Source organism: Oryx dammah, unplaced genomic scaffold (genome assembly GCF_014754425.2).
Source record: "Oryx dammah isolate SB20612 unplaced genomic scaffold, SCBI_Odam_1.1 HiC_scaffold_3, whole genome shotgun sequence".
Classification (NCBI taxonomy): domain Eukaryota; kingdom Metazoa; phylum Chordata; class Mammalia; order Artiodactyla; family Bovidae; genus Oryx; species Oryx dammah.
The window spans coordinates 29,556,807-29,583,279 of NW_024070187.1; the positions used below are offsets into that span (position 1 = coordinate 29,556,807).

General features: G+C 35.3%; 1 protein-coding gene across 10 annotated transcripts in view; it reads right to left on the minus strand.

The window, feature by feature from the left end:
• Positions 1–26,473, minus strand: part of PDLIM5 (PDZ and LIM domain 5) — a 235,916-nt gene that overhangs the window by 87,732 nt on the left and 121,711 nt on the right. The window contains exons 4-10 of one of the 10 annotated variants that reach the window (XM_040237840.1): positions 16,331–16,373; positions 11,033–11,049; positions 7,357–7,371; positions 4,778–4,795; positions 4,296–4,468; positions 3,899–3,935; positions 2,117–3,356 (exon numbers count right to left, since the gene is read on the minus strand). In XM_040237840.1, coding sequence (XP_040093774.1) covers positions 3,263–3,356; positions 3,899–3,935; positions 4,296–4,468; positions 4,778–4,795; positions 7,357–7,371; positions 11,033–11,049; positions 16,331–16,373 — 397 coding nt within the window. In that variant the 3' untranslated portion in view covers positions 2,117–3,262. Of the gene's footprint in view, positions 1–2,116; positions 3,357–3,898; positions 3,936–4,295; positions 4,469–4,777; positions 4,796–7,356; positions 7,372–11,032; positions 11,050–14,334; positions 14,754–16,330; positions 16,374–26,473 lie in introns of those variants that run through there. The other 9 variants (XM_040237830.1, XM_040237833.1, XM_040237836.1 and 6 more) reach the window with 9 other exon arrangements.

The following is a 26,473-nucleotide window of genomic DNA, read 5'->3' on the forward strand; positions in this document are numbered from 1 at the left end:
GGGAAATGCATTACATTGATCAGGGCTGGCACTAAGTATGTGGAGCAAACTTTATTTAGAAAGTTGATTACCTCCCTGATTCTTCATTTTCTAATTTTACTTCAAAGTGTTCAGGTGTAATAATCACCTTTAAACTTCCCATTTAAAATGCTGTGGACAGTATTGGGAACATAATTTATTTGTCCATATGGATTAAGAGTTATGTTTTGTATCATGCTTCCCCCGTCACATACCACATTCTGGCCACTCTAGTCTTTCTGTTTTGTATACTTGCTATGCTTCCTTCCACTCTGGGGTTCTCACATTTGTTTCCTCTGTCTTGAGCACTCATCCCAAGTCATAAAATCACCTGGTTGACCCCTTTTTCCCCTTTAGGCAGTGCCATTAAGGTCATCTCCTCAATGTGTACCTGTGTGATAAGGCGCTCAAGTCATGTCCAACTCTTTGCCAGGCTCCCCTGTCCAGCCACACAATTTACGTGATCCCACCCTGCCTAAACCAGATTTCCTTTATATTAACTTACTATCTTGGTAACTCAATTATCACAGACGATCTTGTTTACATATTTATCTGCTATTAACTCCTGAATCCCTAGCACATAGCAGTTCCTGGGATTCAAGTATTCAGTAACTAACTACTCATATGAAAGAATGAAAGTAGGCAACAAATAAATATTTAAAATTTATAATATTTTAAATATACACTGGCAACTACAACAATTGCAAAATTATTTGGGGAAATCAATTCATCCCACATTTCTGAAAAACAAAAACATGAACAAAAGAAAACTCTCTTTACATCACAACTTTTATTAAACAAGCTCTCTAGGACTGTTTTTATCTGAGTTTTCCTAAAGGGCATAAGAATGTACAAAATGAGTAGGTTTCTGTTACCACAGATAATTGTTTTTCAAGGTAACAACAACAAAAAAAGATTGACTATGTGGGAGTCCTTCTATCTTCTGGCTGTTAAAATACTAAAAGAAAAAAATGGTGAAAATTCTTAAAAGTAACATTTCCAATTTTACATGAAAAACAAGCCTGTTGATAAAGAAAGTCTGTTGAAGAGAGGCAAACAAAAACAAGCTATAAATTAGGTCACTAGACTTACAACAATATTTTTGCAGGACGTTTTTATAATTTTTGGCTAGCTTTTAAGCTTGGAATATAAGATGTCCCAGGAGATTAACTGAGCACAGGAATTCAACCTCTGACAGGGTCAAACAGAATGTCCTTTGCAATCCTGGCTGAACATTTACCCACATACTTATGGATCATTTCATTTATCTAAATCTATGGTTTCAATGAGACATTAAGTATTTTATTTTTAATTAGGTATGTATTAAAACTCTAATTTTCAATGGCACCTATTTCAAGTTATAGGGTTTTACATACATATGCTCTCTTTTTTTTATTAAGGGAAAATTATTTTATTTACCTAAAACTCTCTTTCTAGTAGCTCTTTCTCTCAACTCTGAAGTTTATTCTAGAAATCTGATTCTTGTAAGATACCATGTTTACTCTAGCCAAGACCATTTATTTTCACGAGAACTTGATTTTTTTTCAAGCATCATCTCCTGAGATTAGTGAAGAATTATAGGGTATATGAAAACATGGTGCAAGAAAATAGGTTTTCTTATAGAAGCCAGAGACACAGTAGCAACTTGGACTGATGTCAGAAACATAAAATCATAAGCAGCATCTGAAGAACTGATACAATTAAAAGAAAGAAAAGTATTATAGTACAAGTGAACACAGATAAATCTAGAATTATTTTTAAAAACACATTTGGCATGCCAAATTTTAAACAGTAATCACTAACTTAAATTAATGTTAGTTTCTCCAAATTATGAGGCAGTTTCCCTATCCTACAATGACATTAAAATCAAGAAAACCTGGAAAAATAAAAATGGGACCTTGATTGAAGACAAACATGCTTCAGTAATAATTTTCGCACAAAGCCTAATTCTATGTTGTGCCCCAACCTATTCTTACGTGCTTCTCACAGAAGATATTATATAAAATAATGTAACAATGCTCAGAAAAAATATGTATCTCTGTCATATTCTATGCTCACATTTTAGCAAATTCACAAAATTAAAAAAACATATTCCAAATTAAATATCAAGAGAAGTATTTATTTTACCCAAGTGGTACGGTAAAGTCTAGAGAGTTTGTTACTGACTTCAAGGAAACAGAAAACAACTACAAAGCTAAGTTAAAGGCAACTTTATTACAATTCTTTTCCAAACTTCAAAACGCATTCATTACTGAATTTAATCTAATATATAATACATTATATTACAAGATAGAAAGCATTTCTGGTCAGATATTTAGCGTGCATGTATCTCCCAAAACAGAGATTCCTAGAAAGAGCAACAACGCACAATTATTTATATCACTAAGGAAACTATTTTTCTGATGTCACGTAAAGAATCATTCATATTGCAATTTATTTTATGTTCATTACCCTGTTTTAGAAATACAGCAAAGCTATCTTTTCTACATGTTACTAGTTAATACCTAGAAGTTGTTTATACCCTAAATGTATCCACCAGGTTAGAGATACTTCCTTTGGTAGAAAATAGGATTTTTAAACTAACCAAACCAAAAGAGCACTTTATCTCCCCACTGCAAACAGAAGCAGAATTCTCTTCTTTCCTTTTTTTAGGAGCCAAATCTGGGCCTCCTGCTCTTCAGACAGCCATCCTCAATAGCTCTTCCTTTAAAACATACCCAAATTATAACAAACTCTATTTATTCTAATAAAGTCATTTCTATTTTATCTTGCCTCTGTATTTGCTTACTTAGAAGCGTTTACAACCCTCTTTGAACATTACATAATAATGAACTTAAAAGTAACCTTGGGAAATGTAATAACATAAAGAAAGTATTTTCCCAATTACACAAGGACATTATTTGCTCATCCACTTCTGCTTCAACCAACCAACCCAACTTCACTTACAAAAAGAATTCCTTTTCCAAGGTTACTCCCATAAAAACACATGTAAATCCATTGACTCAATCTAGCTCCTTACTGTTCTCTCTTGGTTTAACATTTGTGGGATACCAAATTGCACAAAACATGTTTATCCTCCTCGTTTTCGAAACAGCAGGAAATGGTTAGAAAAGTATAGAAAGGTTCTATTTTTTCTTTCATAAGACAAATTTAATACAGATTTGGCTAAGAAGTTGGAGAAAAAGAACAAGTGAATGAAAAGGTATGTGCTGCCTGCTGGGGGAGGGGGGGCAAGCCTCAGAAATCACTGTACGTTAAGAGCACGTGCTGAAACTTCATGGTGCCAGTCACGTAATTTTGTGTATTTGGGACTAAAGACGTGAAGGGGTATCTTTTCCCTGTGGAAATAAAAAGAAAAGAAAAAAGAAAAAGAGATTGATAGAAAAGTTGTAAGAAAGAGAAAGAAAAGTTTCTACATTTAAGATCACCATGCAGAAAACATGCCTTCTAAAAGCTTAATCTCACAGAGCTGTTTGATTTAATAGCAAAGATTTTAAGGGTAGAGCATTTTTAGAAATATGGAAATTAATTTATAGAGCCCTCTTGGAAACTTCAATCTTTGTTACCCAAATGAAGCAACTGCAAGACACATGAACTCATTCAGAGAGATCTGCAGTGTTAGCAAAGCACCCCCAAATATACCCTTCTGTCCACTTACTTCAATACTGAAGAAAACAGGCCGCAGACAAAAAATTCAGACATTATCAACTAAATTAAAAACCTCTAAATCGTGTATTTAAGTACCACAAAAGGCACCCAAGTTAAGCCCCTAGTTGTAAAGACAAAATGCCATACTATTCCTTCGAAAAGGTGAAAAACAAAAACAGAGACCATTCATAAAAGGAAAGCATTCAATTTACAAAAAAAATGCACCACTTACTTTGCCTTCTTTGTATTATCAGCTTCTGACTCTTTCACTGAAATAAAATAAGCAATGTCCAATATCAGTTAGCTTTTTTAACTTTAACTTTTTTTTTAAAGCAATTACTTTTATCGATTAATACCAAATGGTTAAGTTACCAGAGCCACTAAAAAATTCCTTATTCACTATACTGTTATTGACTGTACTATAGTCAGTACTACAACTATTAATATTTTTATACTTTTTTAACATAACTCTTCTGGGCTGGTTGTTTATTTACAGAACCACTAGGCATAATTTAAAGGCAAACGATTTCAGGAATATTACTATTTCCCAGTAACTGTCCAGCAGTCTAAATGCTACTCTCTGTGGCAAAAAGATATTCATCCATTAGAATCTGCAGCTATTTACTTACGATGTTCAGTCCCAGTGATCTGAGCAAGGATTCGGAAAGAACGAGACTGAGTTGTTCCAGTCCTTGGACGCCAGTCTTCAGTATCCTCAATCAGCCTCTTCTTGCTGGCATCGCTGTGAGTAGGTATGTGATAAAACTCGGTATTACGATCCATAATGTGTTTTCTTGGTGGGCTAGGGTTAAGAAGAAAAAGAAAAAGATTAAAATATTTTTAATTACATTAAGGCTAGAGTATCCTCTCCCATATTATTTACAAGTTATACATTTAAGCAAAATATACATTTGTATATTTTGCTTTTCTCAAGTATGTGTGACATATGTGTGTGTGCTCAGTCATGTCTTTCAGGCATACTCATATTTTTTTCTTTAAAAAAAAAAGCACCCTTTAAAAAAGTATACTAGGCTTTTTAAGTTTTTAAAAAAAGGTACTTATATGATAACATAAAATTATAGTATAAATGTCTATTCAACAGAAAGGTTACCGTTTGGGTGGGATTTTCCTTTTAATTGACAGAAGAAGGCAGCAGAAGAGAGATTCAGCAGAAGAGAGATTTCCAACATAAAGAAAAGGAAAAGAAAAGAATAAGAAAAGAAAGAAAATAATAAGAAATTGCAAAGTCCACAGTAATTAAAATCAAACAATTCAAAATTACTTGTATTATTCATCTTCTGGCTAACAAAACAGATATGAATTATATTCCCAAGCATGGTTAAATACCCTACATGCTGCTAAAATGTGTTGGCTTTCACAAAAGTAAATGATCATTTCATCACTAGGCCCCCCAAGAGCCAGGAATAATTTAGTACAGGCCAAATCACCAATTCCAAACATAATTTTGAAAAGGATCAGAACTGTTATTTTCTATAGTATTCTCATTTATGTGTACAGACATCCCTCACCTAAACAAAGTTAGGTGCAGGATCATCAATCTGAAGAGATGTAGTGTTACACAAATGAAATGGAAACAAATGAAATATTTATCAAAAGACCAAGATACAAATTGTGGCTCTGTGACTTTTCAAATACATAATTTTGGACAAGTCAACCTCACTGAGTCTCAGTTTTTTCATTTATAAAATAAAAATATCATGAACAAAGTAGCACTGTCTTCAGGGTTAAATGAAATTATATATATGAAAGGGATTTGCAAACTACAGAGTTCAAGAACCTTGAGTTTGCTAAGAATATTCATTTTTCTATTAAGAAAGCATAAATATTAAGGCATTTAGAATGTAATTATTATAACACTTTAAGATCTAGGTAACTTTATAAATACTCCTTCTTCTCAACATTTCCAGGCAAAATAGGATAAATACTAATGAATTTCGAGTTTCAATTCAGAAGAGAAATAGGAACCAGAGTATAAGATCCAAGCAGAGAAAGTGCCCTCACAGTGTAAGATATGCATGGAAACACCTGTTAGATTAACTCACTGCTAGAAAATCCTACTGCTATCAGAATGCCACACGACTGCTGTCATTTTAACAGGGATACAATCAAAACCTGTTACAGTACACATTTCTGCCCCAGTGACATGACAGAATTAACGTTAACACTAGCTATGCAGTCAGACAATAGTTCTAAGCATACACTTTCTACTCAGTGTACATTTTATGCAAGTCATTTAACTTCTCCAAGTTTCAATATTTTCCTTCTAAGAAATGAGCATTTTATCTACCTTAAAGGGTTGTTTTGAGAAATAATAAGATAGGTAAAGTAGGTAAAATGTTTCCCGGAGTAGGTAACAAAAAGTAATCACATAATGGTGTTCTTTTATGATTACTAGAAAAATTATCTGCAATGCATATTCTAAGACTATAAACCATCTAGGGCTTCCCTGGAGGCTCAGACGGTAAAGAATCTGCCTGCAATGCAGGAGACCCTGGTTCAATCCCTGGGTTGGGAAGGGAATGGCTACCCATTCCAACATTCTTGCCCGGAGAATTCCATGGACAGAGGACAGAGGAGCCTGGTGGGCTATAGGAATATATATTTATAGATGTATATAAATCATCTGTATATACAAAACAGAATAGTATTTATATATAATACTAATAATAGCATTTTAATACTATTAATATTTAATGATTATGTTTAATAGTAATTCAAATTATTTTTGATAAAATTTCAATAACGTGGAAGTGAAATAACTGAAACACCTTTTACTAATAGTGAATAAAATCTCCTAGTTCTTTTATAAATAATTTTTTAAATTAGAAAATAACATTATTTCACAAATACATTGTCTTTGACAGATTCCTAAACAGACAACACTTTATCTTATGCAATTATTTGACAAACTATTTTTAAGCTACTAAACTTATAGTTTTAAATTTCTCTATAATCAGTAAGAGTTGCTTACTCTTAAATGGTACCAGCTGCAGGTATTTTATCCTCTATAAAAGGTTTGGATTATAAAAATACAAAAGAAAAAAGTGTGTAACTAGGACACTAAGATTAATAAAATCACGCCACTTAAGAATATTTCTTAGCTACGACACACTTGAAAAACTATAGCACATCTTAGACTCTGTGACATTCACCACAGCTTAAGTTCTAAGTCAAGTGATAGAAAGTTTCTAAACATTTACTGGCTTTGACACTCTAGACTCTTATGATTATGATTAAATAAGGGAATAATATGAATTTTATTTTTTTAATTCATTTGGGATAGAACATACTATCAAGAGCAAATAATTTATTTCAAAATAGACGTTAAAAGTAGCAAGTTTATTCAAATTAAAAAATATATATATTAAACAAGGGAGGCCCCACCTACATCTCTGACTCCAGTATCTTTTGTCTATAATACCTATCCATCTTCCTGAAAATTTAGACAAGTTTTTCCACTGCAGAAGTGTGGGTTTTCTAAACACACCCACTAATTCATATGAAGTTCTCTGACGTGAAAAACAAGTTTCCTAGTTTTCTCAGCATATCTGAAAATGCTAAGCAATAAGACACTAATAAAATTTGCTGATGGTGTTAAGTTGAAAGCCAGATGAAAAGTTACAGAGACAATGATGAAAATTAGAAAGAAACCACTGATTAGGTACTTACACGGTGCCAGGGTTACTGAAGGAGGAATATACACACAAAAAAAGATGTGATAGAGGGGAAAAGACATTGAAGTCCCCAGGATGATGGAAAACATAGATGAGGCCAAAAAAAGAAGAGAAAAATGAAATAACAAAATTCAAAACACTGAATTTACATGAAAATTAAGATGTTACATCAAACATCATGCTTCAAAATAGTTATGTAAAAGGCAGACAAACAAAAATGAACAAGTGTTAGCTGAAATTCTACTACATTGTTATTATTTGGATAACAGTTTTATCTATGCTGCTTGTTTCCAAAAACACTGAAAAATAATTTGTGTATTAATGCCAGATCAAGCCTCAAGTTACTAATACCAAGAGAGAAAGATCTAATATTTAAAATATTTTCCTTGTTGTTGTTGTTTAGTTACTAAGTCATGTCTGACTCTTTGGCAACCCCATGGACTGTAGCCTGCCAGGCTCCTCTGTCCATGGGATTTCCCAGGCAAGAATACTGGAGTGGGTTGCCATTTCTTTCTCCAAGGGATTTTGCTGACCCAGGGATCAAACCTGCGTCTCCTGCACTGCAGGCAGATTCTTTTTTTTTTTTTTTTTTGCAGGCAGATTCTTTACCACTGAGCTACCAGGAAGCCTCAAATATTTTTTTCTAGGTTTCTATAAAATTTATTTTATCCTACAATGTGGCTAACAAAAGTCAGAGATTAAAATATAAATTAGATGTCAGATGTAGAAACAGATCATTTTAAAATCACTTAAAAAATTAGAGCAGACTAAGAGAAAATCTTTCATTCTCACCAATATAACAAGTATATATTAACAAGTATAGTCTTCTCAGATGAATTATTCTGAAGCACACATTACAAGGGAATGATACACTTTTGAAACTTCCTCTTATTTTTTAATTTTTTTAATTTAATAATTTTTTATTATGTAGTGATTGTGATGAAAAACATATGAAGCAGTGGGTCATTAATAATGGGCTATTACTCAATTTTTATACTCTCCCCTGTCTGTTATTACCACAGCCCTCATGCACAAGCAAATCCCAGGAAGTTTAGAAGTGATTTGTAGGAACTCCAGAGTACTATATTAGCAGCAGCATAATTACTGCCCAGAAAGACATGTCTGATATATGGTAAAAGAACTAGGTTAATAACATCTAAAGAGGGAAAATAAAATTCATTTACATAGCCTATTAAGTATCAGATCATTAAAAACAAATATATTCACATTCCATTATATATAAAGAAGACAAGTATTAACTCTATATAGTTTCTCAACACATTGTTGAATCAATTCTACTACAACAAAGTTTAGTCAGAGTAAGTAAAAATTCATTATAAATGTAGTAAGAAAAAATGCCTACTGCTTTGAATGCTAAGACTGTACAATGAAGCTAAGCTGTATTTCCACATCAAAGTCAGTGTCATAAACTCAATAGAGGGCTGAGTTTTGCTGAGTGGGGGGTGAGACACGGGATTAAGTTAATCTCAGTAATTTATGGGTATTTACTCTTCTCTAAGCCTTATTATTCAATGAAAAGTACTCTCTCCTCTGCCTTGACACTTCAAATAGTAGAGAAACAGTTCTGCAAAAAAACCTTCTCTGACCAGAATACAATCTTAGAAATATATTTGAGCATTGCAAAGTTTGAGAAAGAAGTTTTCTGTCAAAATGAAGTTGTGGGGGTGGAGAGATTCTATGATGTGGTGAGGCGTAAGCAGAAGAGGGTTGATTGGTTAAAGTCTAAAGATGTCAATTTTAATATGCTGAAAAGGTATTTTCATGAATTTTAAAAGTGTGTCCAAGTGGAATAGCCCATCATACAACACAGTGGCATCTGTGCCAACGGGGCAGTCAGGCTGACATGGCTTTTCACCCATGCGGCCCACTCCCTCTATGTCTGGACAAGCTGCAACCCCCAGAAGCTTCTTTTCCCTCAACAGTGAAACAGATTACATTCTCCATCTTTGGATAGAGATATGTCTATCCAATGGATACTTCTCTATCTTTCAGACTTCCTGTACGGGCATATGTTTACATGCTCTTGAAAGCACTTTGATAACTATACAAATTTGTTGTTAGAATAGATCCTCCAGCTGCTCTATATAAAAAAAGTACCATTAAACCCAACTGTAGTTTATGCACATTATTCATTCATGTAGTTTCAAGTCACTCAATTTATCAAAACTATAACCATTAAAAACAAATACTAACAAAGTAACAGAAATAAGTTCAGGTCACAAACAGGTGACAGAGCAAGACACACCAAAATTTGGCTTCAAAAATCCCTAGGCTCCAATCTTAGCCCTATCACTTACAAGCTGCATGCTTAGAAAATCAAGTAACTTCTCAAGGTTCAAAGTTTAAATGAGAATTCAATCATATACTGCAGTTAAAAGCATATAGCATAATGCATAGTAATATTTAGTAATTTAATGAATATTATCCTTGAATTTTAAAAAATATACATTTGGTTATTTTTTCAAGTCCCATTTTCCCCCCTTACAAGTCAAATTATTACACTGGAATCTTATAACTAGTGAAAGCCTTTGTGTAACAAGAATTTAACTTTAAGTAGATAATAAATCAGGGTTTGGGGATGTTTCTCTAGTGCACTGGTGTATAATATTCTTATATGACTGGAACATGTTCCTTGACGTGAAGTGAAAGTCGCTCAGTCATGTCCACCTCTTTGCGACCCCATGGACTATACAGTCCATGGAATTCTCAATGCCAAAATACTGGAGTGGGTAGCCTTTCCCTTCTCCAGGGGATCTTCCCAGCCCAGGGATCGAACCTAGGTCTCCCACATTGTGGGCAGATCCTTTACCAGCTGAGCCACAGGGGAAGCCCTATTCAATTAGTGAGATCATAAACATACTGGAATAAAGTTCTCTAATTTAATAATAATAATTATTCAATAGCTAATTCCCTCAAGTGTGTCTAAGATATTCCATATTTTCAATTCTACTCTAGAGTATGATAAGGAAATTTCAGCATATGCTCAGAATAATCGTAACACAGAATTAAATTCTTGTCTAATGTGATTTTATCAACTTTAAAGCTAGCAATCACTAGTTTATCATCAATACGAACAGACACAAAGTTTTGACGTGGTGATTTCCAATGACTGTGCCAAATACCTGTGACACTTAACTAACTGCAAAGGTGTACAGACCTTCTATCAGCCAGTGACACACAACTGCATACATAATGTTCTACGTCTTTCAGCAACACTGGCTGAAAAATCAAAAAGGTTCTTAGAGATTTTACCAGGGAAATACTGGGTTTTTATATGAATTTGGAAGTCAACTCAGTTTTATAATATAGACTATTCACTAGTGGCACATGTATTTATGCTTTCTCTTCTGTCTTTCTCGTCTAACAGTCTTGACTGCTACAGATTACCTGCAACATAACCTCTTTTAAACTGTGACACAGCAAACCCCACATATACTTCATGACGAAAGTTAAACACTACTATTTATTACCATAAAGCAATTCACCACAACATAGCAATGCAAACAAAACTTATTGAAAAGACTAAATGTGGTTATTCTAAATTACAGCTCTTTTGCAAAATTTAACTTAATTTTGCAAAGATCGGGCATTCATGCTGTTTACTCATATATAAATCACCATATTTCCTCTCCAGTAATGTGGATACTAACTTTGTCACTTTTGTTTTCTGCAAAGAGAAAAGCATTTAAAAATATTACTACCATATCATATTTTGTATCTTTCAAGGCCAGGTTCATCAAAATACCACATACAAACTGTTAGAAGAGACTGCAATCCAATGAAATTAAAATTAATAAAGAAAGTATGAAAGACTTACCTCTTAAGAGCAGTGGCACATTATAATGCAAGAGCATACGGAAAGGAAAAAGGTAAATCACTTAAACTACTTGATGCAAAATAGATTCCCTTCCAGTTTGGAATATAAAACTCCATTTTGCTCTAAGTAGAGTAAGTGAAAAGTGAACTAGCTCAGTCGTGTCCAACTCTTTGCGACCCCGTGGACTGTAGCCTACCGGGCTCTTTCCTCCATGGGATTCTCCAGGGATCAAACCTGGGTCTCCCGCATTGCGGGCAGACGCTTTAACCTCTGAGCCACCAGGGAAGCTGCAGCTTTCCCTCAAAGTAGAGTAAGGAGAGTAGTAAAGAAAATAGTAAGCCAAGACTACAAATTCATATATGAAGAAGATGAACTAAAAATTTCTAAAAAGTGCCTCATTCCATTATTATTTGTAAGAAGGAACAGGAATGCTAGCATAGTACTATTAATATTCTAAAAATATCAACATAGTTGTTAGGTTTCATACTATTAGGATAACTATTTCTCAGTAATGACGCATAATTCATAAGCACTTGTTGTGTCTTATGTTTATAATAAAACTAAATAAATTTGAGTGGGACACCTATAAAAACTAATAGTCCTGCTTTGAATAAAAACATAATCTATCCATTTAACTTTACATCCTTGTAAACTCCTAAATTTTTGGTTACTGGCATTTAGGTTTTAAAAGAAAGAGTAATAAAAAGTAACAACTCTTAACTGTGAAAGACATTTGTTGCAATCATTTGTAACAGTATAAAAATATGGAAAATTCAATAATCACACATTTAGTAAAAAGGCTGACAGTGATTTCAGGAAAAGAGTGTGACACCTAATGCAGGAAATATATTCATTAATACCACAAAACACCTGCTTCTCAAAACGACATCACTGACTAGTAAATAGTAAAATGTGAGTTTAGTTTGTTATTTCTCTGATCTAAATGTGGTAAGAGAAACAGCAGAAAGAGCACTGCAAATTTGTCTACAGAATTTCACAAACACCACAATTTTGTTTTCATAGTAATCAAGTTTTCATTGTGCTAACACATCGGGTCAACACCTGAAATTAAGCTACTTTTAAATGCAATCAATTTACAAATGCAAAGCAGTAACTTGCTTGTTATTGAGGCAAAATATGTAATAGTCCCTTTTGTCCTGAATCTTGGACAGTGCAGGACACCAGATGTGTGCTCAATAACTACATGTCAACTGACTAAGAAACCACTGTAAAGTCCCTGTAAATATATCACTGCCTACAAAGTTAAAAATAGAAGTCATTTCAGGAATCACCAAGCTATACCCATAAAACACAAAGTTTCAACTTAGTGTATAATAGTTTTCTGTAACCTCAGTTTTGCTTTTATCTCTGAAATTTTCTATTAAGAAGCCTTCCTTATAAAATTTTATGAAATGTTAGGAAGGAGAAAAGATTTTAACTTAAACACTTCCTTCAAAAGAAGTATTTTTTTCCTACTGAACCTGGAATTTAACAAAATAAACTTCTGCTTTTAGTCTTCCATGAGACTAGCACTTGATAGGCAGCATCTGTCTTTTCAGGGGGCTTCCCAGATGGGTCAGCAGTAAAGAATCTGCCTGCAATGCAGGAGACACAGGCTCGATCCCTACGTTGGGAAGATCCCCTGGAGAAGAAAATGGCGACCCTCTCCAGTATTCTTGCCTGGGAAATCCCATGGACAGAGGAGCCTGGCGGGCTACAGTCCACAGGGTTGCAAAGAGTTAGACACAATTCAGCACACACACATCTGTCTTTTCAAGATATCTACTTTGATTACTCTAAAATCTATTATCTTAAAATAGACAAATCGGAAAAATGACAACCAAATGCATCTCAACACTACATACTATTTATCTTCTTCATATGAGAGAAATAACTTTCTTTGAAAGGTACTAGTTTTCCTCAGTGTATACATCAAAACTTTCAAAAGTCACCCACAACCACGAAACCACACAGAGGGCCCAGGAGCTGTCCTTCCAGACTTGCTCCTTTCCCTCAGCGGCAGCCTGGAACCCTGCCACCTTCTTCTTCAAAGCCCCCAAGTTGCCATGGGAACAGTCCTATGAAAGCACAGCCCCTTCATTACATGAATTAACATTCAGAAGGGATTATCTCAGAAAGGACCTAACTACACAATTCTTTTAATTATCTTTTCCTGGGAACTGACATCGGTTAACAACAATCACGCATGCAGATTATTTCCTTTCAAAAGACATTTTTGTCACAATAAATCTGATCAAAATGACTTTACAGAAATGACTTTGGTTTAAAGGATAGTCACTGGATTCCAAAAATAAAATAACCATCTATAAATGATGGCTACTGAAAACAGACTTCAATTTTTAAAAAATCTGTGCCACGAAAAAAAGGAAAATTATAAGGAATGGATTCTCAGAAAGTTATTATAACATTATATATTTAGTGTCCACTGCTTTAAATCTATTCATTTTAGAAAAATGTTTACAATGAAAGTCTTCTCTAATTTGCTTCTGATGTTTTTAAGCATCCGTGAATGTTACTGTCCTCTCATTACTGTTTGCTTTTAAAGACTAAATTTCAGTCTAAGTTTATCTGAAAAGAATGTGGCTTAGCTAGCTGACCTAAGCTAATGCATCATACATAGACATGAGTCAAAACTAAATTTGTTTTCTGTCTTCAGAATACTTCCTAGAAATAAGCTTCTTACCAGCTTCTCATTTCCTCTCTTTAGCAGGAGATACATAAGCTGACACAACTGCAACCATTCTATTACAACTTTTGGTGACTCATAAAAGAATGGAAACATTGAGAAAGAAAGAGTCAAGATTTGCCTTGCATTATAAGGGCCAGCCGCTCCACGTTGTTCCAGACTTGGAGAAAAACAGTTACAGAGTCCGTTACATGATTCATAACAGGTCAAGATGCATAATTAGGTTTGGATTAACCTATAATTGCCTTGCAGAGAGGGCTGTATTGTATATAACATAAAGCTACATTACATGTTAATGAAGCAAATGAAACTTCATTTCCCTTCTCTCAGAGAACAGCTGATTTGGGGTTGGGTGGAGATTAAGTGCTGCCTGGAAATTGCCTGAAAGAAGAGTTTGATAAGAGCAGAAAGCACCCGCGACCACCTACCCATTTTGCTGTTTACTGTCACCCTGGGATCCTCTTCTCTGTCCCTCCGCTAGCTCCTGGGCAGTCTCGGCACACACGCTGGTGACTGTGGGCTGCCGTGGGACATTAACTGCAGGTTTACCAGCGTTCAGCGAAGATGACCGCTGGTCAGCACTAAGACTGGTATTAGCATGCGGTCCAGATGCAGCGAATGGGGGAGAAGTGACAGCGGCCACGGGGGGAGGGGAAGCATGTGATGAAGCGGTCGCGTGGGCTGGGGTGAAGGCAGACGATGGTGATGGGATGGATGTGACTTTTGGTGAAGACACAGAACCAAAGGGCCGCGGGGCCTTATTGTAGGCCATGTTGGTGGTGGAAGTGACTTTGGACACAGCAGGAGATGGAACGGGCACAGGTTTAACTACTTCTTTAGGTTCTCCCTATGTAAAATAAAAATAAACATACACAAAACACGGCAAAGACATGCAAAATAGATCCACTGAAAAGAACACACAGCTAGTTTGTAAAAAGACAAACACAATTATGTTAGCAGGCCAAACTTTACACGTTTCCAGATAAAAATAATGAGCTGATAAAATATTAGCATGCATGCTAACTGATCTCAACATGCATAACACAGATGCACATACTGAGTAAATAAATGTTTTTTAAAAAATGAAAGGAGTTCAAAATATTTAGGAAATAGATTAGGAAAGTTATCAAAAAGCCTAAAGGCCAACATAAGTGTCAATTTAGACATATTCCAAAGGAAAATTTTTCAATACCCCAAAGTAAACAAAACATCACTAATCAAAACATTTATTTTAAAATATCCAGAGTCTCAACTACAATTCCATCTTTTAAACACGTTTAATTACTCTCCAGAGTTCAATTATTTGATTCATGCAGAAGCAGCTGGACATTTCTAATTCTTCAATCAAAAAAAAAAGAAGGAATGTTCATTTCCATCTAATTCAGAAATGTGAACATTCTAATTATTTTGATTCAAGAAATTGCTCCTTAAAAATAAAACACAAAACAAATGAAACAAAATCAATCCTTTCCCTTTTCTACAGTCCACCTATTTCTCTCTCTGGAATGTTTTGAGATATCACTAAAGATGGAATAAAATTCTTCCCTTTTCCAAAATAAATATTCAAAAGTAACATGAGAAAAAAAAAAGATCTTAAATGTTTCTTCACAGACATCAAAGAAAAAAATAACTAAGATCAATTCCACCTAAAATCAACAGAATTTGTGTTTGCAAACCCTTATTGCAAAGTAAGTGTGAATTTAAAAATAAACCCAGCTTAATCTTATATGATATTCAAGAATAAGTCCTTGTCATCTCAAAAGAAAAACAATCAAATTCTTTAGAAAGTACACAATGGTAGCTCTATTATGTTTAACTTAAAGGAAGAAAAAGTAATCTAATCTTATAGAAATAATAAAGCTGAGGGGGATAAAGTAACTTAATGCCTCAGGGAATCAATATGAGCAAATTCACTGAAAAGGCACAAGTAAAATTAAGGAGAAATCCCCCCAAAGCACAAAACCATATATAAATGAACAATGTTTTGGGACAATTTGAAGAAATAGGGTACTTGCCAAAAACCTAATCCAAGAATACTCTGAAAATATAGTTTAAAAATGTAATTTAGTGTTACCATTAAACTGTCATTAAAGACTTACTGTGACATTCATTTTTGTAATCACTTATTTAATCTGTTTAGATTATTTGAATAAAGAGGCAAATTAAAAATGAAGGTAAGACATCTGGATGTGAGTTACCAATAATACATGACACTGGAAATACTATTTAAATAATAAGGAATAATTACATGATAATTCTGTTATGTGTTGATTTTCACTATCCCTCATCATCTTTACAGAACTATGAGGAAAAACTGTATGAGAACTATAAATTGTCAGTATGGTCAGAGACAGGAATGGAAGTTAGAGTGGTTCAAGAGGGACAATCAAATATTACCCCAGTAATGCTGGATTAGAAACACACCTTTTGAACAGGAACTGGCTCAAGCTTGGGTGTAGCAGATGCTCTGAGGAAAAAACAGAAAAAGGAAGAAAACATGAATTTTTGCAAACTTATTAATGAAATTTTTATGATTATGTACCTTAATATACTAAATCATCAGAATTTATAGTTTCATAATTCATGCTTTTAACTATTCACAACCTACTAATTAGTTCATGAAACTCAAATGCTGTAAGATCCAATAACTCATACACTAAGTATTCAACAGTTCTCCACACATTCAAATGAGGAAAGACAAACATCAATCCTGTTTGCTAATTAACCCATGATTAACCTTTAAATTACTCCTTGGAAGAAAAGTTATGACCAACCTAGATAGCATATTCAAAAGCAGAGACATTACTTTGCAGACTAAGGTCTGTCTAGTCAAGGCTATGGTTTTTCCAGTAGTCATGTATGGATGTGAGAGTTGGACTGTGAAGAAGGCTGAGCGCCGAAGAATTGATGCTTTTGAAGTGTGGTGTTGGAGAAGACTCTTGAGAGTCCCTTGGACTACAAGGAGATCCAACCAGTCCATTCTGAAGGAGATCAACCCTGGGACTTCTTTGGAAGGACTGATGTTAAAGCTGAAGCTCCAGTACTTTGGCCACCTCATGTGAAGAGTTGACTCATTGGAAAAGACTCTGATGCTGGGAGGGATTGGGGGCAGGAGGAGAAGGGGATGATAGAGAATGAGATATCTGGATGGCATCACGGCCTCAATGGACATAAGTGTGAGTGAACTCCAGGAGATGGTGATGGACAGGAAAGCCTGGCGTGCTGCGATTCATGGGGTTGCAAAGAGTCGGACATGACTGAGAGACTGAACTGAACTGAAACCTTTAAATTAAGGCTATCCCTCACCAAAAAGAGTAAAGTAAAATAAACATGACTTTCTGTAGTTCCTGAAACAAATAACTGATCTCTTTGTCCAAAAGTATCTGCCTTCTCTCTTATTATCCATGAATATGCCCAAAGAACATGTGGATCTTTGTGTGAAGATACTAAATAAATTCTGGTTGAACTGGCTCACTGAGTATTAATTCTGTATTTGTAGTTTAAGTGCAGGTTAATGGATCTGTTCTGCTAAAACCAAACTGTAAGTTCTTCCACTAGGCTACAATTTCAGTGAAGGCAATGATCATGGCCTACTTGAGTCTCTATATCATCATGGCCTGGCAAGTATTAATAACAGGTTATCAGTACTGAACATAGAAAGAAGACGAAAAGAGGACAAAAATCCATGCACAAAACTATTCTCATATACAAATTCATTATTTTTAATCTATACTTTTTTGTATTATTACTGTCAGTTTGGTTAGCATGGACTAATAGTAACGATAATTGACTTGGAGCAATTATCTCTTATAATCATGACAAATAACCAAAGCAGCAGCAATCATTATCCCCATTCTTCACAGGAGGAACTTCAGAGTTAAAGTAAATTACTTCTAAAATGGAGCTAAAGCCGACCATCCTTATGTATTACAATACACTGGCTGCAGTCAAGGACAGTAAATGATTGGAGAGCTCCTAATAACTTAAAGCTATTTTCCCAGCATTAAGGGACACGACTGAGTGACTGAACTGAACTGAACTGAACTGAAGGTATACATTAGGTTTAATAATGTCAGAAGCAGTCTAACTCCTCTTATATTACACAAGCCTAAGGATAAGACAGCAAGTGCAGAATTCAAGAAATGTAACCACAGTAGGTAAATAATAAGTGGTAAATTTTAAGCTGCAAATCATGAGATCACTTTACTTACAGAGAAGCTAACATAGGATATTTGGTCTCTACAGGCATAACCTAGTAATGAACTCTGATCAACAGTTTTAGGAGCAACTGAATTTTCCAATAACAACTAATTTGGTTAGCTAGGGCAAGCACGAACTGAATAACTGACTAACATAATGAGAGACAACAATGGATGCTAACATTCGGTTACTGCTATGTAGAATTACACTCTGCAATTGCACAACTTTCCATGTGTGCTATCAATCAGACAATTTCTCTTTTAGCTTATAGGGTTATTATAACAAGCAAAGGAAACAAGTTCAAGAACAGAACAGTGGAATCTTTCTTTCATTGAAATTTCACAGTAAGATGCAATCACAAAAGATCTACTTATTAAAACCACCCAAGACACGACTGAAATTTTGCCGTAACAGAGAGGACAGAATCCTTTTTCATCTGGACACTTAAAGGTATATGGAGCTCTTTTAGTAACACAAAAACAATATAAACAAAAGATGATGTTTAACCTGAACAGAATAAAGTGGTTTCCAAGAAGAATAAAATGTATATATCCCATGTCTATGAAAACAAACCCCTTAGTTTTTTCTGGGTGTTAGTTCTTACTTGAATAGCATTAGAAACAACAACAAAAACCCCAGAATGGTTAATTTTCACTAATTTTGTGGAGTCCAACCTCTTAATCTGTTCAGCACTTAAAGAACAACGAGTCTTACCATATTTTCTGGATTGAAAGTTCTATAAAACTACTTCTTAAAATATAGGATTCACAAAAAAATTTAAACTGAATCTTTAATATCTGGCCTGCTCACCTTCTGATAAAGGCCCACAAGTACAATGCCATGAAATAAGAAAAGCAGTCAAAGAAAAGAGGAAAACCTGTCCTCAAAATTCCAGGATCAAGTCCATTACACATGAAAATCACAAGCATTATGTTGTAGGTGGAAAAAAAAAGACTGGCTTATAATTAAAAATCAAATGAAAGAGCGGACACCACATGCAATAAAAGTTAGTTATGCTAGTTTAGATACTTAAATAATTACCAAATGAATCATAGAATCATTAAAACTTAGCAGGTTCCTTGAAGTGAAATGTAAGTCGCTCAGTCATGTCCAGCTCTTTGCAACCCCATGGACTATACAGTCCATGGAATTCTCCAGGCTAGAAAACTGGATTGGGTAGCCTTTCCCTTCTCCAGGGGATCTTCCCGACCCAGGGATCAAACCCAGGTCTCCTGGATTGCAGGTGGATTCTTCACCAGCTGATCCACAAGGGAAGCCCAAGAACACTGGATTGCAGGCAGATTCTTTATCAACTGATCTATTAAGGAAGCCTTAGAGTTACTCTGTCACATGTCAATCAGATATATGTTTGACCTCTGTTTGAATATTTACAGGAGCTCACAGTTTAAGCCATGTAATTTTTGAATATTTCTGTTAAAATGGCCTTCATTTTAGTATATATATTTTTTAATAAACAGAACAAGTCAACTTGCCCACATTAAAAATATTAGGAAAAGCATTTTTAATGCATAGAATACACATATAAAATCTGTAACATACATAAGTTACATTTTTAAAGATCAATAGAGTACATAAATCTTACATTTAAGTGTGATTACACACTCTTACAACAATAAACTATTGTTGTTTGGGAAATTTTGAAAGCATGACAAATGAAATCTGAAAAATTACTGAATAGCATAACACCAATTTTTAAAAAAATCAAACTTCACTATAACAAAATAGCAAAATAAAATGTTACAATATCTTTTATTTTCAATAGTGTCAAGATTTTTAAACATATTAATACATAACGATTGTGAGGATACTCTGTACTTTGTTGGAAGGATGACATAATATTACAGCTCTTATGGAAAATAATTTGGCATTTATTTATAAAAAGACTTGATTTTTTTTTTGTTTATTTATTTTTTAAATTTATTTATTTATTTTTAATTTTTACTTTACAATTCTGTATTGGTTTTGGCATAGATTGACATGAATCCACCACAGGTGTACATCTCAGGCCTCTTGACTTATTAAATCAATTTCTTTGAATCTATTGTAAGGAACTAATCTAAAATAAGAAGATGACTTTATGGATAAATATATTCATTCCCTATATTGTATAGGAGGCAGAGATCAAGACCTTCCCCAAGAAAATGAAATGAAAAATGAAAAAATGGCCATCTGAGGAGGCCTTACAAATAGCTGAGAAAAGAAGAGAAGCCAAAGGCAAATGAGAAACGGAACACCCACTTGACTGCAGAGTTCCAAAGAACAGCAAGGAGAGATAAGAAAGCCTTCCTCAGTGATCAAAGCAAAGAAATAGAGGAAAACAACAGAATGGGAAAGACTAGAGATCTCTTCAAGAAAATTAGACATACCAAGGAAAAATTTCATGCAAAGATGGGCACAATAAAGGACAGAAACGGTAAAAACCTAATAGAAGCAGAAGATACCGAGAAGAATACACAGAAGAACTGTACAAAAAAGAACTTCATGACCCGGATAACCACAATGGTGGGATCACTCACCTAGAATGAGACATCCTGGAAAACGAAGTCAAGGAGGTATTAGAAAGTATCACTATGAACAAAGCTAGTGCAGGTGATGGAATTCCAGTTGAGCTATTTCAAATCCTAAAAGATGATGCTATGAAAGTGCTGCACTCAAAATGCCAGCAAATTTGGAAAACTAAGTAGTGGCCACAGGACGGGAAAGGTTAGTTTTCATTCCAATCCCAAAGAAAGGCAATGCCAAAGAATGCTCAAACTACTGTACAATTGAACTCATCTCGGACACTAGCAAAGAAATGCACAAAATTCTCCAAGCCAGGCTTCAACAGAACCTGAACCAAAAATTTCCAGATGTTAAGCTGGATTTAGAAAAGGCAGAGGAACCAAAGATCAAATTGCCAACATCTGCTGGATCATCAAAAAAGCAAGAGAGTTCCAGAAAAACATCTTCTTCTGCTTTATTGACTATGCCAAAGCCTTTGACTGTGTGGATCACAATCAACTGTGGAAAATTCTGAAAGAGATAGGAATACCAGACCACCTGACCTGCCTCTTGAGAAATCTGTATGCAGGTCAGGAAGCAACAGTTAGAACTGGACATGGAACAACAGACTGGTTCCAAATAGGGAAAGGAATATGTCAAGGCTGTATATTGTCCCCCTGCTTATTTAACTTATATGTAGAGTGAAAGTGAAAGTGAAAGTCATTCAGTCATGTCTGACTCTTTGCAAACCCACGGACTATACAGTCTATGGAATTCTCCAGGCCAGAATACTGGAGTGGGTAGCCTTTTCCTTCTCCAGAGGATCTTCCCAACCCAGGGATCGAACCCAGGTCTCCTGCATTGCAGGTGGATTCTTTACCAGCTGAGCCACAAGGGAAGCCCAAGAATACTAGAGTGAGTAGCCTATCCCTTCTCCAGTGGATCTTCCCAACCCAGGAATAGAACTGGGGTCTCCTGCATTGCAGGCAGATTTTTTACCAGCTGAGTTATCAGGGTACATCATGGGAAATGTCGGGCTGGATGAACACAAGGTGGAATCAAGATTGCTGGGAGAAATATCAATAACCTCAGATGTGCAGACGACACCTCCCTTATGACATAAAGCAAAGAAAAACTAAAGAGCCTCTTGATGAAAGTAGAAGAGGAGAGTGGAAAAGTTGGCTTAAAACTCAACATCCAGAAAACTAAGATAATGACATCCAGTCCCATCGCTTTATAGCAAATGAATGGGAAAACAATGGAACAGTGAAAGACTTTATTTTGGGGGCTCCAAAATCACTGCAGATGGTGACTGCAGCCAGGAAATTAAAAGACGCTTGCTCCTTGGAAGAAAAGTTATGACTAACCTAGACAGCATATTAAAAAGCAGAGACATTACTCTGCCAACAAAGGTCAGTCTAGTCAAAGCTGTGGTTTTTCCAGTAGTCACGTATGGATGTGAAAGTTGGACTATAAAGAAAGCTGAACACTGAAGAATTGATGCTTTTGAACTGTGGTGTTGGAAAAGACTCTTGAGAGTCCCTTGGACTGCAAGGAGATCCAACCAGTCCATTCTGAAGGAGATCAGCCCTGGGATTTCTTTGGAGGGAATGATGCTAAAGCTGAAACTCCAGTACTTTGGCCACCTCATGCGAAGAGTTGACTCATTGGAAAAGACTCTGATGCTGGGAGGGATTGGGGGCAGGAGGAGAAGGGGACGACAGAGGATGAGATATCTGGATGGCATCACTGACTCGATGGACGTGAGTCTGAGTGAACTCCGGGAGTTGGTGATGGACAGGGAGGCCTGGTGTGCTGCGATTCATGGGGTTGCAAAGAGTCAGACACGACTGAGCGACTGAACTGAACTGAAGATACCCAAATACTCCTGAGCATAATTTAATCAATGTTTAAGGAGGAAAATCTCATTTCCTCCACCAAACTGAAATATATATTTCCCATATTCCCTGAGGAGAAAATCCTAAAAAATGAATAAGGAAATTACTTCCCCAAATTAAAATTTTTATAGTTGCCTTTTTTTTAAGAACAGTATTATACTGAAAATCTGCTCCTTTACTTTAGAAATGTTATAGATTACTTATAAGCAAACAGTTTTGTAAAGACAAAGTTTTAAAAACTGATGTATAATTGCTAATAATTATTCCTACATTTTTCTGTTCAAATCCCGGGAAATAAGCAATGGTAAAATATATAGATCTCCCGTTCAACCACAGTGATCGTCACAAGTCACTTTTGTGCAGTGTGTGTGTCTGAAACCAGCAGACATCCTGGCAATGACTTGGTGCCACAGACCAAACAATCCACTTATTGTTCTCTCTTCCCTTGGTGCGACACTTCTGTAGGGCAGTAAGCCACGACGGGGAGAGAGGCTAGTGCCTTGGCCCTGTACTATGCTCAGCTCGTGGAATCCAAAGAACAAAGCCCACAGTGTGGTTAGAACAATCTATTTTGAAAGCTGATTGATTTTTATAAGCGCAGTATCCAAAATAAAAATCCCTGAAGCATTACAACCAGTTTCAGAACTTCTGGCTGAATGGTTGAAAGGAGTTCCAAGTTACAACGTTGTATTTGAAATCAGAATTTTGATGCCCTGGTTAAAATAATGTATAGAAAAAATAATGCCAAAAATAATCGATAGATCTAATAAAGATTAAATCAAAGGGATCATGAAAAACTTCACTGGATGAACACTCAATGAACTTTCTCATACTGCTGTATAAAGGAAAACTTTTTTAGCTAATAAAATTCACCAGTGAATGTTCACATTAGTGTTTAAAAATAAGGAATTATGCAACAGAACTGGACTGATAAAGATTACTCACATTACTTATTATGTCTTGGTGATGCCTTCAACCATATCTAATACACTAAATTCATAAACAATCATACAGAAAAGAGAAGGAATTTCAGTTCATCTTCCGTGAGATGAGCTCTAGCTAAGTTTCCCACAGCATGGCCATCTTTGGGCTCACTGACCTCAGGACCCATAAACACTAGGGCACATCATTAATCACTTTAATTGCAAAGTTGTCAATTTGCAATAACAAAGCAACTCCGGAGGGGAACGAAGTGAGCACTCAAGTGTGCAGAGGGATGTCTCTTTAAACCATTTCCCCACATTTAATTGTACTTCTAGTTAGTCGGCTTTCCTAAAACTCAAACCTTAAACATTTAAATCACTTATGGCAATGCATCAGTGGTTTTTTTCCCCAATGATTTGAGAACCTGTAAGGATTATTTTTTCTACAAACAAAAGTACAAAACAGCTATATATCAGTGTACTGTATATACAGTAGTAGCTCTATATCAGGGCTTCCCAGGCGGCTCGGTGGTAAAGAGTGCACCTGCCTACAGAGGAGACACAGGTTCAACCCCTGGGTTGCAAAGATCCCCAGGAGGAGGAAATGGCAACCCCCTCTGGTATTCTTGTCTGGAAAATTTTATGGACAGAGGAGCCTGGCCAGCTACAGTCCATGGGGTTGCAAAGAATCAGACACAACTGAGCATGCACGCATGCAGCGTATTATTAACACAATACCTTTCAGCTTATAAAAGATTATACTCAGCACATACACATGTACTCATCATCATACCCAGAATCTCAATTCCTTTCTCTCTCTTTGCATTTTCTCTATTACCATCTGAACCACCAGGGAAGCCCCTCTCTATTACTATGAGTACTAAATACAGAGAGACAGAAATAATAACCCAAAGTCCAACAGACTTAGTAGAGAAAGAAGGAAAAGAGAGAAGAAGCAATGGAATTGCTCGAAGCCCTCTGAGTACCTGGGGCCTCCTCTGCTGAGGCTTGGCTCAAGGGGCACTGAGAAATTCACAACAGGCAATTACCACTTGATATTAATAATTACCTCCCTGTGTAAGGAAATGGCTTTTGTTGTAAAGATTCTTTTCAGGTGGTTACAAGAGTTGATGGGGCTTGAGAAGAAATTTTCAGCAACCAAGTTCTAAATCAAGCCACCAAGCAGACAGGGAGGGACTGACGGAGCAAGGAAGGGAAGGAAAGCACTTCTACTGAGCTTCCCTGACCAGATCGCTTACAGCATTTTCGAGAAGGAGTATAAGGGGCTTGTGAGAGAAAGGAGCATTAGGCTGAACTTAAAATGACAACATAATTTCCTATTACACAAACGATGAGAGGATCACGGTCAACATTACATTTACTGAGGTCTTATTAGGAGCTCCACACTAATTAAAGGCCTTATACACAATGTATTGCTTGAGTTTCAGAAATAAAGTCTATAAACATTACAGAACTTGGATCACTAAAAAGTTTAATGCCAACATCCACATTATCCTTCCTCTGATATATCCATCTCACATAGCAGGAATCAGCAAATTGACAAATATTTCTTCATCTCATGATGTGCTGCTTTATTTTCTATGGTTGAAGTTCACCAATTGAATGCTATTAAGATCTTTAGAATTGCAAACTGAATACTGGTCAGTTTAAATAACTAGTTTGGGTGAGAGTTTTATATATTACTTGATATCCTTCACTTGAGATAACCCTTTCATCTGCCCAGCCTTCAATAATTTTGAGCTGGAAGAGGCATATAAGTCAATAAATAAGAGTCTCACACAGTGATAAACACAAAATTTCCCATTATTCTACTTGATTTTAGATGGAAAAAATTTATTTTTTTAACACTATATTTATTTCCACAAAAGCTTTTTTATCAAGGAAGAAAGTTTTATCTGTTTATTGTGCCTCATGTCCACACTTCAAATAATTTCAGCATCAGTTAAGGGGGAAAATGCACTTTTCTAGTGTTTATAAAATAATTTCTATAAACAAGAAAGTTGAAGAGATTATATAACATCACAGGTATGTTCAGGTTTCAATAAAAGGCATTTCAGTGTTCAGGATAATTCATTCTTATTAAAAATAAAATTTTTATCAAGTAAAAATACTATTTCAATAAAGGGTTTATATAATACAAGGAGGCTATTTTGTATGCCCCATTGTTAAAAAACAGTAAACTTTTCTGGAAAGGGTGAGACAGTCAATATTTTAAACTTTGTGGGCCACAGGATAGAGATTCAACTACTCTGTTCTGCCATGATACCAAGAAAGATGATTCAGATAAAATGTGAGTGAGCATGACTGTGTTCCAATAAAGCTTCATTTATGAAAACAGGCAGGGGGACAGACTATAGGCCATAGTTCGCTAACCCCTAGTTTAGATTATTTCATGCTTTTGACTATAACAAACATTCTAGGAAATAATCCTACATGACCGTGGCTCTTTTGGAGTCTAAACCTCATAATCATTTTGTATAAAGGAAAACCTCGAATTACAATCTGTTCAGACACTGACTGGCATAAGATATGAGAATTGAGCTTCTTATTATTCTTTCTGCAAGACACCAACTTTCAATCCCTCTTAATTCCTCTACTTCAAACTTTCATAGTGCTTGCCACTGAATGATCCATCTAAACTTCCAAACCACCCATTCAAGTAAAATTCACACCACAGGGCACTGATATTGAAGCTTGGAGAAGGGACAAGTTTAATATTCTTGGATTAAGGGTGACATTTTAAGTATTATTTTTAACTTTGCTCCTCAGTTCCTTTGCTAATACATGATAAAGTCTACTAAAGGCCTCTCTCTCACCTTCTGCTTCTATGTATTACAAATCCAACTGTGTAAGTAATGCAATGGCGTTTATTTTTTCTCTCTTAGGAAAAAAAAAAAGGTGCCCCATGCTTTCTGTGAGAGAAGCTGAAGAGTATAATTTCCTTCTTTTCCAATTTTTCACCAAAATTCCATATTTTATTTCATATCAGACATGACTATAATACTTTTAGGACTGATATAAAC